Source organism: Bufo bufo, chromosome 3 (genome assembly GCF_905171765.1).
Source record: "Bufo bufo chromosome 3, aBufBuf1.1, whole genome shotgun sequence".
NCBI classification, from domain to species: Eukaryota; Metazoa; Chordata; class Amphibia; order Anura; family Bufonidae; genus Bufo; species Bufo bufo.
Window position 1 is genome coordinate 15,128,399 of NC_053391.1, and position 12,233 is coordinate 15,140,631.

A 12,233-nucleotide genomic window follows, 5' to 3' on the forward strand; every position below is an offset into this window, starting at 1 on the left:
CAGTGCATCCGTTATAGAGAACCTCACAGTCGTTGTGCGGTATGCAGCCATATACTTCTTAAATCTGCAGGAGACAGATATCTTTGTATACAAATGGCTACAGAACTCTATATAGGAGGGTGTCTGGGTTTGTTTGGCTGGTACAGTGCCTTGAAAAAGTATTCATACCCCATGAAATCTTCCACATTTTTTCACATTACAGCCACAAACTTAAATGCATTTTTGGGGGGATTTTATGTGATAGCCCAACACATAGTAGCAAGTATGTGTGAAGCGCAAAGAAAATGATACATTGTTTTCAAAAATTTTAATAAATAGATAACCGTAAAGTGTGGCGTGCATTTGTATTCAGCCCCCTGTACTCGGATACACCTAAATAATATCCAGTGTGATAATTAGTAAACAGAGTCCACATGTGTGTAATGTATTCTCAGTATAAGACCTCTTTTACACGAACGTGTGTCCCCCATAGCCGTGCTGCGGTCCGCAATGCACCAGCACCGACCGTGGGCCAGCCGCATGCGGATCATGACCCCATTCACTTCAATGGGTTCCCGATCCCTCCGTTCCGCAAAAAGATAGAACAAGTTCTATCTTTTCGCGGAACGGAAGAACGGAACAGAACTTCACAGGAGCACTCCGTAGTGCTTCCGTTCCGTGGTTCTCCGGATTGCCGGACCTATTCAGTAAATGGGTCCGCATCCGTGATGCGGAATGCACACGCCCAGTGCCCCGTGTATTGCAGGCCGCGATACGGCCATGGGTGACACACGGTCGTGTGAAAGAGGCCTAAACACCAGCTGTTCTGTGAAGGCTTCATTGGTTTGTTAGAGAACATTAATAATCAAACAGCATCATAATAACTAAGGAACACACCAGACAGGTCAGGGATAAAGTTGTGGAGAAGTGTAAAGCAGGGTTAGGTTATTAAAAAATATATATATATCTCAAGCACAGAACATCTCATGGAGCACTGTTCAATCCATCATCTGAAAATGGAAGGAGTATGGCACAACTGCAAACCTACCAAGACATGGCGTCCACCTAAACTGACAGCCCAGGCGAGGAGAGAATTAATTAGAGAAGCAGCCAAGAGACCCATGGTCACTGTGGAGGAGCTGCAGAGATCTGCAGCTCAGGTGGGAGAATCTGTCCACAGGACAACTATTAGTCGTGTTCTCCACAAATCCGGCAAGAAGAAGCCATTTTTGAAAGCAGCCATAAGAAGTCCCACTTGCATTTTGCCAGAAGCCATGTAGGGGATAGATGAGACCAAAGTGGAACTTTCTGGACTAAATACAAAACGCTATGTGTGGTGGAAAACTAAGAGTGCACATCACCCTGAACTCCGCATCCAAACTGCGACACATGGCGGTGGCAGCATTATGCTGGGGGGAGGCTTTTCTTCAGCAGGGACAGGGAAGCTGGACAGAGTTGGGAAGATGAATGGAGCTAAATACAGGCCAATCTTGGAGGAAGACCTTTTAGAGACAACGACCCTCAACATCCAGCAAGAGCTACAGTGGAAGGGTTCAGATCAAAGCATATTCATGAGTTAGAACGACTTAGTCATAGTCCAGACCTAAATCCCCATGAGAATCTGTGAAAAGACTTGAAAATTCACAGACGCTCTCCATCCAATCTGACCGAGCGCGAGCTCTTCTGCCAAAGAAAAATGGGCAAAAATTTTAGCCTCTAGATGTGCAAAGATGGCAGTGACATCCCCCAAAAGAGTTCAGATGTCATTGCAGCGAAAGGTGCTCCTACAAAGTATTGACTCAGGAGGGGCTGAATACAAACGCACACCGCGCGGTCCAAATTTTTATTTACAGTATTAAAAATGTTAAAAACCATGTATCACTGTCCTTTTACGTCACATATACTTGCTACTTTGTGTTTGTCCATCACATAAAATCCCGATAAAATACACACTGTATTTTTTGGACTATAAGACGCACGTAGAGGAGGAAAATAAGATAAAAAGATTTTAAAAGATTTTTAAAAGATTTTATAAAAAAATTTGGAGTGTTTCTCTGATAATAAAAGTCACTCAATGCTCGATATCTAAAAGGCCATAATTCTGCCTTATCCATAAGGGGTTAATACCGGTAACACCGCGCAGCAATACAATGTATGACAGGGGAGGTGTTACATTGTGACCACCATGGCAGCTCCCGGGTGGTGGACTCTCACCAGGGGGCACCACGCTCTGCGGTGGAAGCGATTAGCGCGCTCTCCGCTCCCTGGGCCAGAAGCGATATTCCATTCTAGCTAATTAAGCTGGCGACATTAACCCTTTGCCTTTAGGCCGGTGGCAGTTGTGCTGACTAAGATCCAGGCTCATCACCATCGAGCGGAGCCGCTTGTAGCTCTTATTGAGTAGGTGTCACTGTCTTCAATGGTCCTTAACCACATAAGTCATTACTGAGCAGACTCCTAAATTACCAAACCAATTAAGAGAAGCAGCGTGGTCCGGGCAGGAGGAAAGTGCCCCCCGAGGGCTCCCGACCCCGTAAATCATGGAAAGCAGAGCAGATTGTGGAGGTAAATCCTCCTGTAACATCCTCCTGCTGTAGGACAGATCGCTCGCCAGACAGTGACATCACCCTGTACCCCGGGTGTCAGTGTCATAATCCTGTACCCCGGGTGTCAGTGACATCACCCTGTACCCCGGGTGTCAGTGACATCACCCTGTACCCCGAGTGTCAGTGACATCATCCTGTACCCCGAGTGTCAGTGACATCACCCTGTACCCCGAGTGTCAGTGTCATCACCCTGTACCCCGGGTGTCAGTGTCATTATCCTGTACCCCAAGTGTCAGTGTCATCATCCTGTACCCCGAGTGTTAGTGTCATCATCCTGTACCCCGAGTGTCAGTGTCATCATCCTGTACCCCCAGTGTCAGTGTCATCATCCTGTACCCCCAGTGTCAGTGTCATCATCCTGTAACCCAAGTGTCAGTGTCATTATCCTGTACCCCCAGTGTCAGTGTCATTATCCTGTACCCCAAGTGTCAGTGTCATTATCCTGTACCCCAAGTGTCAGTGTCATTATCCTGTACCCCGAGTGTCAGTGACATCACCCTGTACCCCGGGTGTCATTATCCTGTACCCCGAGTGTCGGTGTCATTATCCTGTACCCCGAGTGTCGGTGTCATTATCCTGTACCCCGAGTGTCGGTGTCATTATCCTGTACCCCGAGTGTCGGTGTCATTATCCTGTACCCCGAGTGTCGGTGTCATTATCCTGTACCCCGAGTGTCGGTGTCATTATCCTGTACCCCGAGTGTCGGTGTCATTATCCTGTACCCCGAGTGTCGGTGTCATTATCCTGTACCCCGAGTGTCGGTGTCATTATCCTGTACCCCGAGTGTCGGTGTCATTATCCTGTACCCCGAGTGTCGGTGTCATTATCCTGTACCCCGAGTGTCGGTGTCATTATCCTGTACCCCGAGTGTCGGTGTCATTATCCTGTACCCCGAGTGTCGGTGTCATTATCCTGTACCCCGAGTGTCGGTGTCATTATCCTGTACCCCGAGTGTCGGTGTCATTATCCTGTACCCCGAGTGTCGGTGTCATTATCCTGTACCCCGAGTGTCGGTGTCATTATCCTGTACCCCGAGTGTCGGTGTCATTATCCTGTACCCCGAGTGTCGGTGTCATTATCCTGTACCCCGAGTGTCGGTGTCATTATCCTGTACCCCGAGTGTCGGTGTCATTATCCTGTACCCCGAGTGTCGGTGTCATTATCCTGTACCCCGAGTGTCGGTGTCATTATCCTGTACCCCGAGTGTCGGTGTCATCATCCTGTACCCCGAGTGTCGGTGTCATCATCCTGTACCCCGAGTGTCGGTGTCATTATCCTGTACCCCAAGTGTCAGTGTCATTATCCTGTACCCCGAGTGTCGGTGTCATTATCCTGTACCCCGAGTGTCGGTGTCATTATCCTGTACCCCGAGTGTCGGTGTCATTATCCTGTACCCCGAGTGTCGGTGTCATTATCCTGTACCCCGAGTGTCGGTGTCATTATCCTGTACCCCGAGTGTCGGTGTCATTATCCTGTACCCCGAGTGTCGGTGTCATTATATTGTTCAGCTTGCAAAAAACATGTTGCTTCCTGGAAACCATCCTTATTTAGGCTACTTTCACACTTGCGGCAGAGTGATCCGGCAAAACGTATGCCAACTGATCCTGATCAGTCAGAAAAATGCATTGAAATGCCAGATCCGTCTTTCCGGTGTCATCTGAAAAAACGGATCCGGCATCTATTTTTTTCACTTTTTTCGGTCTGCACAGACCGGAAGGACGGATCCGGCACTAATACATTCCTATGGAAATAAATGCTGGATCCGGCATTCAGGCAAGTGTTCATTTTTTTGGGGCCGGAGATAAAAGCGTAGCGTGCTGCGGTATTATCTCTGTCCTGATCAGTCAAAATGACTGAACTGAAGACGTCCTGATGCCTCCTGAGCAGATTACTCTCCATTCAGAATGCACGGGGATAAAACTGATCAGTTCTTTTCCGGTATTGAGCCCCTAGGACGGAACTCGGCGCCGGAAAAGAAAAACGCTAGTGTGAAAGTAGCCTTATTTGGGTTTGCTCTCTGAACGCCTCCTGTGTTAATCACTTGCTCCATCACTTCCATACATTTTGGATTGCAGTGAGATTTCTAGTCGACCACCAGTACAGGCCACGTTTTCCCATATAGACAGGGTGTCAGTCTCTCCTGTGTGGCTGACGTCCTGTAAGGGACCAGACGAGCATGGATATAATAGGCGAGTCTCTGAAAAGATTAGCTTCACGGTTATAAAAATCCGCTGACTTGCATTGTCTAGAATATCTGTGGGTTCTTTGTTTAGAATCTTCAGTGTATCCCGGGAGAGCCGGCTTCACACTGCTGCTTGTAAGAGCTGACGAGGAGAAACTATCACAAGCAGGAGGCAGGAGAGACAGGCTGAAGCTGCACCCACAGGAATACACCGAGACTCTGGAGAGCAGCACTTCTGTGTCACTACAGGTGGCCCCAGGGCGGCCGTGTCCTCCTCATCTTCATACACGGGTGGAATGGGAATCGGATAATTGCACAGCTGCCCTGCAGTGACCACGCAGAGATTCCTGCTGAGACAGGAGCTGATTGGTGGAGATTACAGAAGCCACGCCCACCGCGATCTGACGTCATTCTAAGAAGTGGTTATGAGTCGGTTACACCGACAGACCGTATAGAACAGCTCAACGTACACCGAAGAGAGCAGATCCGTCAACAGCAGCGAAAAGATAAAATAAGTCACAAAATAACACAAAAGACTCAGAAAGTAACGTTATCCGAGCACAGACCAGATCTACAGTGTCTGCCCCGCCGAGCACACCGGGCGGGGGGGGACAGGACAGCGCAGGAGGGGGGGGGGGGGAGACAGGACAGCGCAGGGGGGGGGGGCAGACAGGACAGCGCAGGGGGGGGGCAGACAGGACAGCGCAGGGGGGGGGGCAGACAGGACAGCGCAGGGGGGGGGGCAGACAGGACAGCGCAGGAGGGGGGGGGGGGAGACAGGACAGCGCAGGGGGGGGGCAGACAGGACAGCGCAGGGGGGGGGGGCAGACAGGACAGCGCAGGGGGGGGGGCAGACAGGACAGCGCAGGGGGGGGGGCAGACAGGACAGCGCAGGGGGGGGGGGCAGACAGGACAGCGCAGGGGGGGGGGGCAGACAGGACAGCGCAGGGGGGGGGGCAGACAGGACAGCGCAGGGGGGGGGGGCAGACAGGACAGCGCAGGGGGGGGCAGACAGGACAGCGCAGGGGGGGGCAGACAGGACAGCGCAGGGGGGGGGGCAGACAGGACAGCGCAGGGGGGGGGGCAGACAGGACAGCGCAGGGGGGGGGGCAGACAGGACAGCGCAGGGGGGGGCAGACAGGACAGCGCAGGGGGGGGCAGACAGGACAGCGCGGGGGGGGGCAGACAGGACAGCGCAGGGGGGGGCAGACAGGACAGCGCAGGGGGGGGCAGACAGGACAGCGCAGGGGGGGGCAGACAGGACAGCGCAGGGGGGGGCAGACAGGACAGCGCAGGGGGGGGCAGACAGGACAGCGCAGGGGGGGGCAGACAGGACAGCGCAGGGGGGGGCAGACAGGACAGCGCAGGGGGGGGCAGACAGGACAGCGCAGGGGGGGGCAGACAGGACAGCGCAGGGGGGGGCAGACAGGACAGCGCAGGGGGGGGCAGACAGGACAGCGCAGGGGGGGGCAGACAGGACAGCGCGGGGGGGCAGACAGGACAGCGCGGGGGGGGCAGACAGGACAGCGCAGGGGGGGGCAGACAGGACAGCGCAGGGGGGGGGCAGACAGGACAGCGCAGGGGGGGGCAGACAGGACAGCGCGGGGGGGGCAGACAGGACAGCGCGGGGGGGGCAGACAGGACAGCGCGGGGGGGGGGCAGACAGGACAGCGCAGGGGGGGGGCAGACAGGACAGCGCAGGGGGGGGGCAGACAGGACAGCGCAGGGGGGGGGCAGACAGGACAGCGCGGGGGGGGGGGGCAGACAGGACAGCGCAGGGGGGGGGCAGACAGGACAGCGCAGGGGGGGGGCAGACAGGACAGCGCAGGGGGGGGGCAGACAGGACAGCGCGGGGGGGGGCAGACAGGACAGCGCAGGGGGGGGGCAGACAGGACAGCGCGGGGGGGGCAGACAGGACAGCGCGGGGGGGGGGGCAGACAGGACAGCGCAGGGGGGGGGCAGACAGGACAGCGCAGGGGGGGGGCAGACAGGACAGCGCAGGGGGGGGCAGACAGGACAGCGCGGGGGGGGGGGCAGACAGGACAGCGCAGGGGGGGGGCAGACAGGACAGCGCGGGGGGGGGGGGCAGAAGTGGTCAATACTCTGCAGCAATATCAGCCCGTCCGTCTGTCCATCCACCTCCACATGTAGATAACACATGCATTAGATGTGACCTCGGGGCTGCAGTGCTGGGGCCCCCGTCCTGTGTGGCCCCCACTCTCAGGCAGCACTTACCTCTCAGAGCGGTGACTGCGCCCAGGACCAGGCAGATCCCCCAGGATCCCGACCCCCTCCTCATCCTGCGGGGGGCACCTGGAGGGGGGTCCCCGAAAAACTCCAACACTCCTAAATCCAGCGGAGCAATCCACAGCGCATGGGTGAGGAGCCCGCCGGCCAGGGCTGGGATCCACTGGATCCCGGGAATCAAGCAGGATCCTGCGCCAATTCCAGGGAGGATGCGACACCCGATCACCCGCTGCGGGGCACCCGGGCTGAGCTCATCGGCTGAGGGTGCCAAGGATGAGATCACTGCAAGGGGCTGGACGTGGCCCTCGGTTGGGGGCCCCTACACAAGGAGAGATTAACCCTTGGAAGGCTGCGGCTGGGCATGCACAGGAAGGTCAGGGGGCGCTGCTCCTAGGTCAGGGTGAGGATTAACCCTTGCAGGGCTGCGGCTGGGATGCACAGGGTTAACCCTTGGCAGGAGGGGTGCAGACAGCAGCTCCGGTGACAGAAAGCTCCTGGCGGCTCCGGGCAGGGCTGCGGCTGGGCATGCACCGGGCGGGCAGGGAGGCGGCAGCCGGCAGTCTGGCCCTGTGCTGGGCACTGCTGTCTCCAGAGTGTCCGCTCCACACGTGTTCCCTCCTTCTCCCCCTCTCCCTCCATTGACAGAGCCGTCTCCGAGCAACCCGAGGACGCCGCCACCCCCGCCTGCCCGGACGGACGGGGCTCAGCCTGACAGGATTCCTTTTTTTGCCGTAAGTTATGGCGCCCTCTGGCGGTGAGATGCGGTAGTTGCATCTGTGAGCGGGGATGCGGCAGCGGGACAGTGCTGCGGATGTGCGGGACGGGTGTGTTACCGGGTGTGCGCAGTATAGAGGGTGCTCTGCATAAGATACAGGGTGCTCTGCATAGTATACAGGGTGATCTGCATAGTATACAGTACAGGGTGCTCTGCATAGTATAGAGGGTGCTCTGCATAAGATACAGGGTGCTCTGCATAAGATACAGGGTGCTCTGCATAAGATACAGGGTGCTCTGCATAGTATACAGTACAGGGTGCTCTGCATATTATACAGGGTGCTTTGCATAAGATACAGGGTGCTCTGCATATTATATAGGGTGCTTTGCATAGTGTACAGGGTGCTCTGCATAGTATACAGGGTGCTCTGCATAGTGTACAGGGTGCTCTGCATAGTATACAGGATGCTCTGCATAGTATAGAGGGTACTCTGCATAGTGTACAGTACAGGGTTCTCTGCATAGTGTACAGGGTGCTCTGCATAGTATAGAGGGTGCTCTGCATAAGATACAGGGTGCTCTGCATGGTATAGAGGGTGCTCTGCATAAGATACAGGGTGCTCTGCATAGTATACAGGGTGCTCTGCATAGTATAGAGGGTGCTCTGCATAAGATACAGGGTGCTCTGCATAGTATACAGGGTGCTCTGCATAGTATACAGTACAGGGTGCTCTGCATAGTATACAGTACAGGGTGCTCTGCATAGTGTACAGTACAGGGTGCTCTGCATAGTGTACAGTACAGGGTGCTCTGCATAGTATACAGTACAGGGTGCTCTGCATAGTATACAGGGTGCTCTGCATAGTATACAGTACAGGGTGCTCTGCATAGTATACAGTACAGGGTGCTCTGCATAGTATACAGTACAGGGTGCTCTGCATAGTATACAGTACAGGGTGCTCTGCATAGTATACAGTACAGGGTGCTCTGCATAGTATAGAGGGTGCTCTGCATAGTATACAGGGTGCTCTGCATAGTATACAGTACAGGGTGCTCTGCATAGTATACAGGGTGCTCTGCATAGTATACAGTACAGGGTGCTCTGCATAGTATACAGTACAGGGTGCTCTGCATAGTGTACAGTACAGGGTGCTCTGCATAGTGTACAGGGTGCTCTGCATAGTGTACAGGGTGCTCTGCATAGTGTACATGGTGCTCTGCATATTATAAAGGGTGCTCTGCATAGTGTACAGGGCGCTCTGCATAGTATACAGGGTGCTCTGCATAGTGTACAGGGCGCTCTGCATAGTATACAGGGCGCTCTGCATAGTGTACAGGGCGCTCTGCATAGTATACAGGGTGCTCTGCATAGTGCACAGGGTGCTCTGCATGGTTGACAGGGTGCTCTGCATGGTAGACAGGGTGCTCTGCATGGTAGACAGGGTGCTCTGCATAGTATACAGGGTGCTCTGCATAGTGCACAGGGTGCTCTGCGTGGTAGACAGGTCGCTCTGCATAGTATACAGAGTGCTCTGCATCGTGTACAGAGTGCTCTGCATCGTGTACAGAGTGCTCTGCATCGTGTACAGAGTGCTCTGCATAGTGTACAGGGTGCTCTGCTCCTTATTCAGATTACAGGGTGCTCTGCTCCTTATTCAGATTAAAGGGTGCTCTGCTCCTTATTCAGATTACAGGGTGCTCTGCTCCTTATTCAGATTACAGGGTGCTCTGCTCCTTATTCAGATTACAGGGTGCTCTGCTCCTTATTCAGATTACAGGGTGCTCTGCTCCATATTCAGATTACAGGGTGCTCTGCTCCATATTCAGATTACAGGGTGCTCTGCTCCTTATTCAGATTACAGGGTGCTCTGCTCCTTATTCAGATTACAGGGTGCTCTGCTCCTTATTCAGATTACAGGGTGCTCTGCTCCTTATTCAGATTACAGGGTGCTCTGCTCCATATTCAGATTACAGGGTGCTCTGCTCCTTATTCGGATTACAGGGTGCTCTGCTCCTTATTCAGATTACAGGGTGCTCTGCTCCTTATTCAGATTACAGGCTGCTCTGCTCATTATTCCGTTTACAGGGTGCTCTGCTCCTTATTCAGATTACAGGGTGCTCTGCTCCTTATTCAGATTACAGGGTGCTCTGCTCCTTATTCAGATTACAGGGTGCTCTGCTCCTTATTCAGATTACAGGGTGCTCTGCTCCTTATTCAGATTACAGGGTGCTCTGCTCCTTATTCAGATTACAGGGTGCTCTTCTCCTTATTCAGATTACAGGGTGCTCTGCTCCTTATTCAGATTACAGGGTGCTCTGCTCCTTATTCAGATTACAGGGTGCTCTGCTCCTTATTCAGATTACAGGGTGCTCTGCTCCTTATTCAGATTACAGGGTGCTCTGCTCATTATTCAGATTACAGGGTGCTCTGCTCCTTATTCAGATTACAGGGTGCTCTGCTCCTTATTCAGATTACAGGGTGCTCTGCTCCTTATTCAGTTTACAGGGTGCTCTGCTCCTTATTCAGATTACAGGGTGCTCTGCTCCTTATTCAGATTACAGGGTGCTCTGCTCCTTATTCTGATTACAGGCTGCTCTGCTCCTTATTCAGATAACAGGGTGCTCTGCTCCTTATTCAGATTACAGGGTGCTCTGCTCTTTATTCAGATTACAGGGTGCTCTGCTCCTTATTCAGATAACAGGGTGCTCTGCTCCTTATTCAGATTACAGGGTGCTCTGCTCCTTATTCAGATTACAGGCTGCTCTGCTCCTTATTCAGTTTACAGGGTGCTCTGCTCCTTATTCAGATTACAGGGTGCTCTGCTCTTTATTCAGATTACAGGGTGCTCTGCTCCTTATTCAGATTACAGGGTGCTCTGCTCATTATTTAGATTACAGGGTGCTCTGCTCCTTATTCAGATTACAGGGTGCTCTGCTCCTTATTCAGATTACAGGGTGCTCTGCTCCTTATTCAGATAACAGGGTGCTCTGCTCATTATTTAGATTACAGGGTGCTCTGCTCCTTATTCAGATAACAGGGTGCTCTGCTCCTTATTCAGATTACAGGGTGCTCTGCTCCTTATTCAGATTACAGGGTGCTCTGCTCATTATTTAGATTACAGGGTGCTCTGCTCCTTATTCAGATAACAGGGTGCTCTGCTCCTTATTCAGATTACAGGGTGCTCTGCTGCTTATTCAGATTACAGGGTGCTCTGCTCCTTATTCAGATTACAGGGTGCTCTGCTCCATATTCAGATTACAGGGTGCTCTGCTCCTTATTCAGATTACAGGGTGCTCTGCTCCTTATTCAGATTACAGGGTGCTCCTTATCCTTTTTCTTCTTCGTAGGTCCTCAACCTTTTCTTCTCTAGGCTCTACATCTGCTCCCTAACTTATTATTCTCTATCTCTTCCCTGGCTTCTCATCTCCTTCCTGGCTTCTCATCTCCTTCCTGGCTTCTCATCCCTCTCTTCTCTGGTTCCTCTTCCTTGGGACTCCTCAATCTCTGTTTACTTAGCCTCTGTCTTCTCCCTGGATTCTCATCTTCTGTCTTCTCCCTTGGTCCTCATTGTTCTCTTGTCTGGCTCTTTATTCTACCGCTCCCCTGGCTCCTCCTCGGTTCCTCATCCTTATAGCTCTTTCAACCTGCTTTTCCCACTAACTTGTATATTTTGGCCAAATATCAACTAATATATCATTTTTGCAGGATGCAGTCAGGTCTTCTGATGCTTTGGGCAAGAACACTTATCTGTTGTACCTACAGCTGCTGGACGGAACACCTAATTTAATAGTATGGGTGTCGCTAATAGGTTATAATCCAGAATGGTGCACTACACATAACCATGCGACAAATCATTGGGGTCTAGCTGAATCCTGAAGTGAATTCGCAGCAAGACTATTTTTCAGTGGTTTGTGCTCCTCATCCTATGTTTCCTCCCTGGCTCCTTATCCTTCACCCTGGCTTCTCATCCTCTGTATCCTCTTTGACTTCTCTGGTTCTTCATTTTTCTCCCTGGCTCTTCATTCTCAGTCTCCAAACTTGGTCTTCAGCTTTCTGTTCCCTGGCACCTCATCTTCTGTTTCTTTCCTAGCTCCTCATTCTTCTCCTCCCTGATTCTGCAGCTTTCTCTTCCTTGGCTTTTTATCCTCTGCCAACTCCTTGGTTCCTCATGCTTCTCATCGGATCCTCATCCTCTATGTCCTCCTTGGATCCTCATCTGTATCCTTCTAGACTCTTCAGCCTTCTTCTCTCTGACTCCTTACATTCTGGTTCCTCATTGGTTCTTTCTTCTCCAAGGCTCTTCATTCTTCTACCTCCTGGCTTCTCATCCTTTAACTCCTTATAGCTCTTCATCCTTCTCCATCCTGGCAATTCTTCCTTTTCCTCCTTGGCTTCTGATCGTCTATCTTGTTGCTTTTTCTTCAGCATTGGCCAACTGGGAAATTTTCCTGTAGGGTCAGACCATCCCTGGTCTTCTCCTCCGTCTCCTCACGCTCTGTTAAAT

The 12,233-nt window shown here is 52.6% G+C and overlaps 1 protein-coding gene across 1 annotated transcript in view; it reads right to left on the reverse strand.

The window, feature by feature from the left end:
* The window catches only part of IGSF11 (immunoglobulin superfamily member 11), a 242,843-nt gene extending 235,212 nt beyond the window's left edge, over positions 1-7,631 (reverse strand). The window contains exon 1 of the mRNA XM_040422905.1: positions 7,003-7,631. Coding sequence (XP_040278839.1) covers positions 7,003-7,066 — 64 coding nt within the window. The 5' untranslated portion in view covers positions 7,067-7,631. The remainder of the gene's footprint in view (positions 1-7,002) is intronic.
* Positions 7,632-12,233: the final 4,602 nt, after the last annotated feature.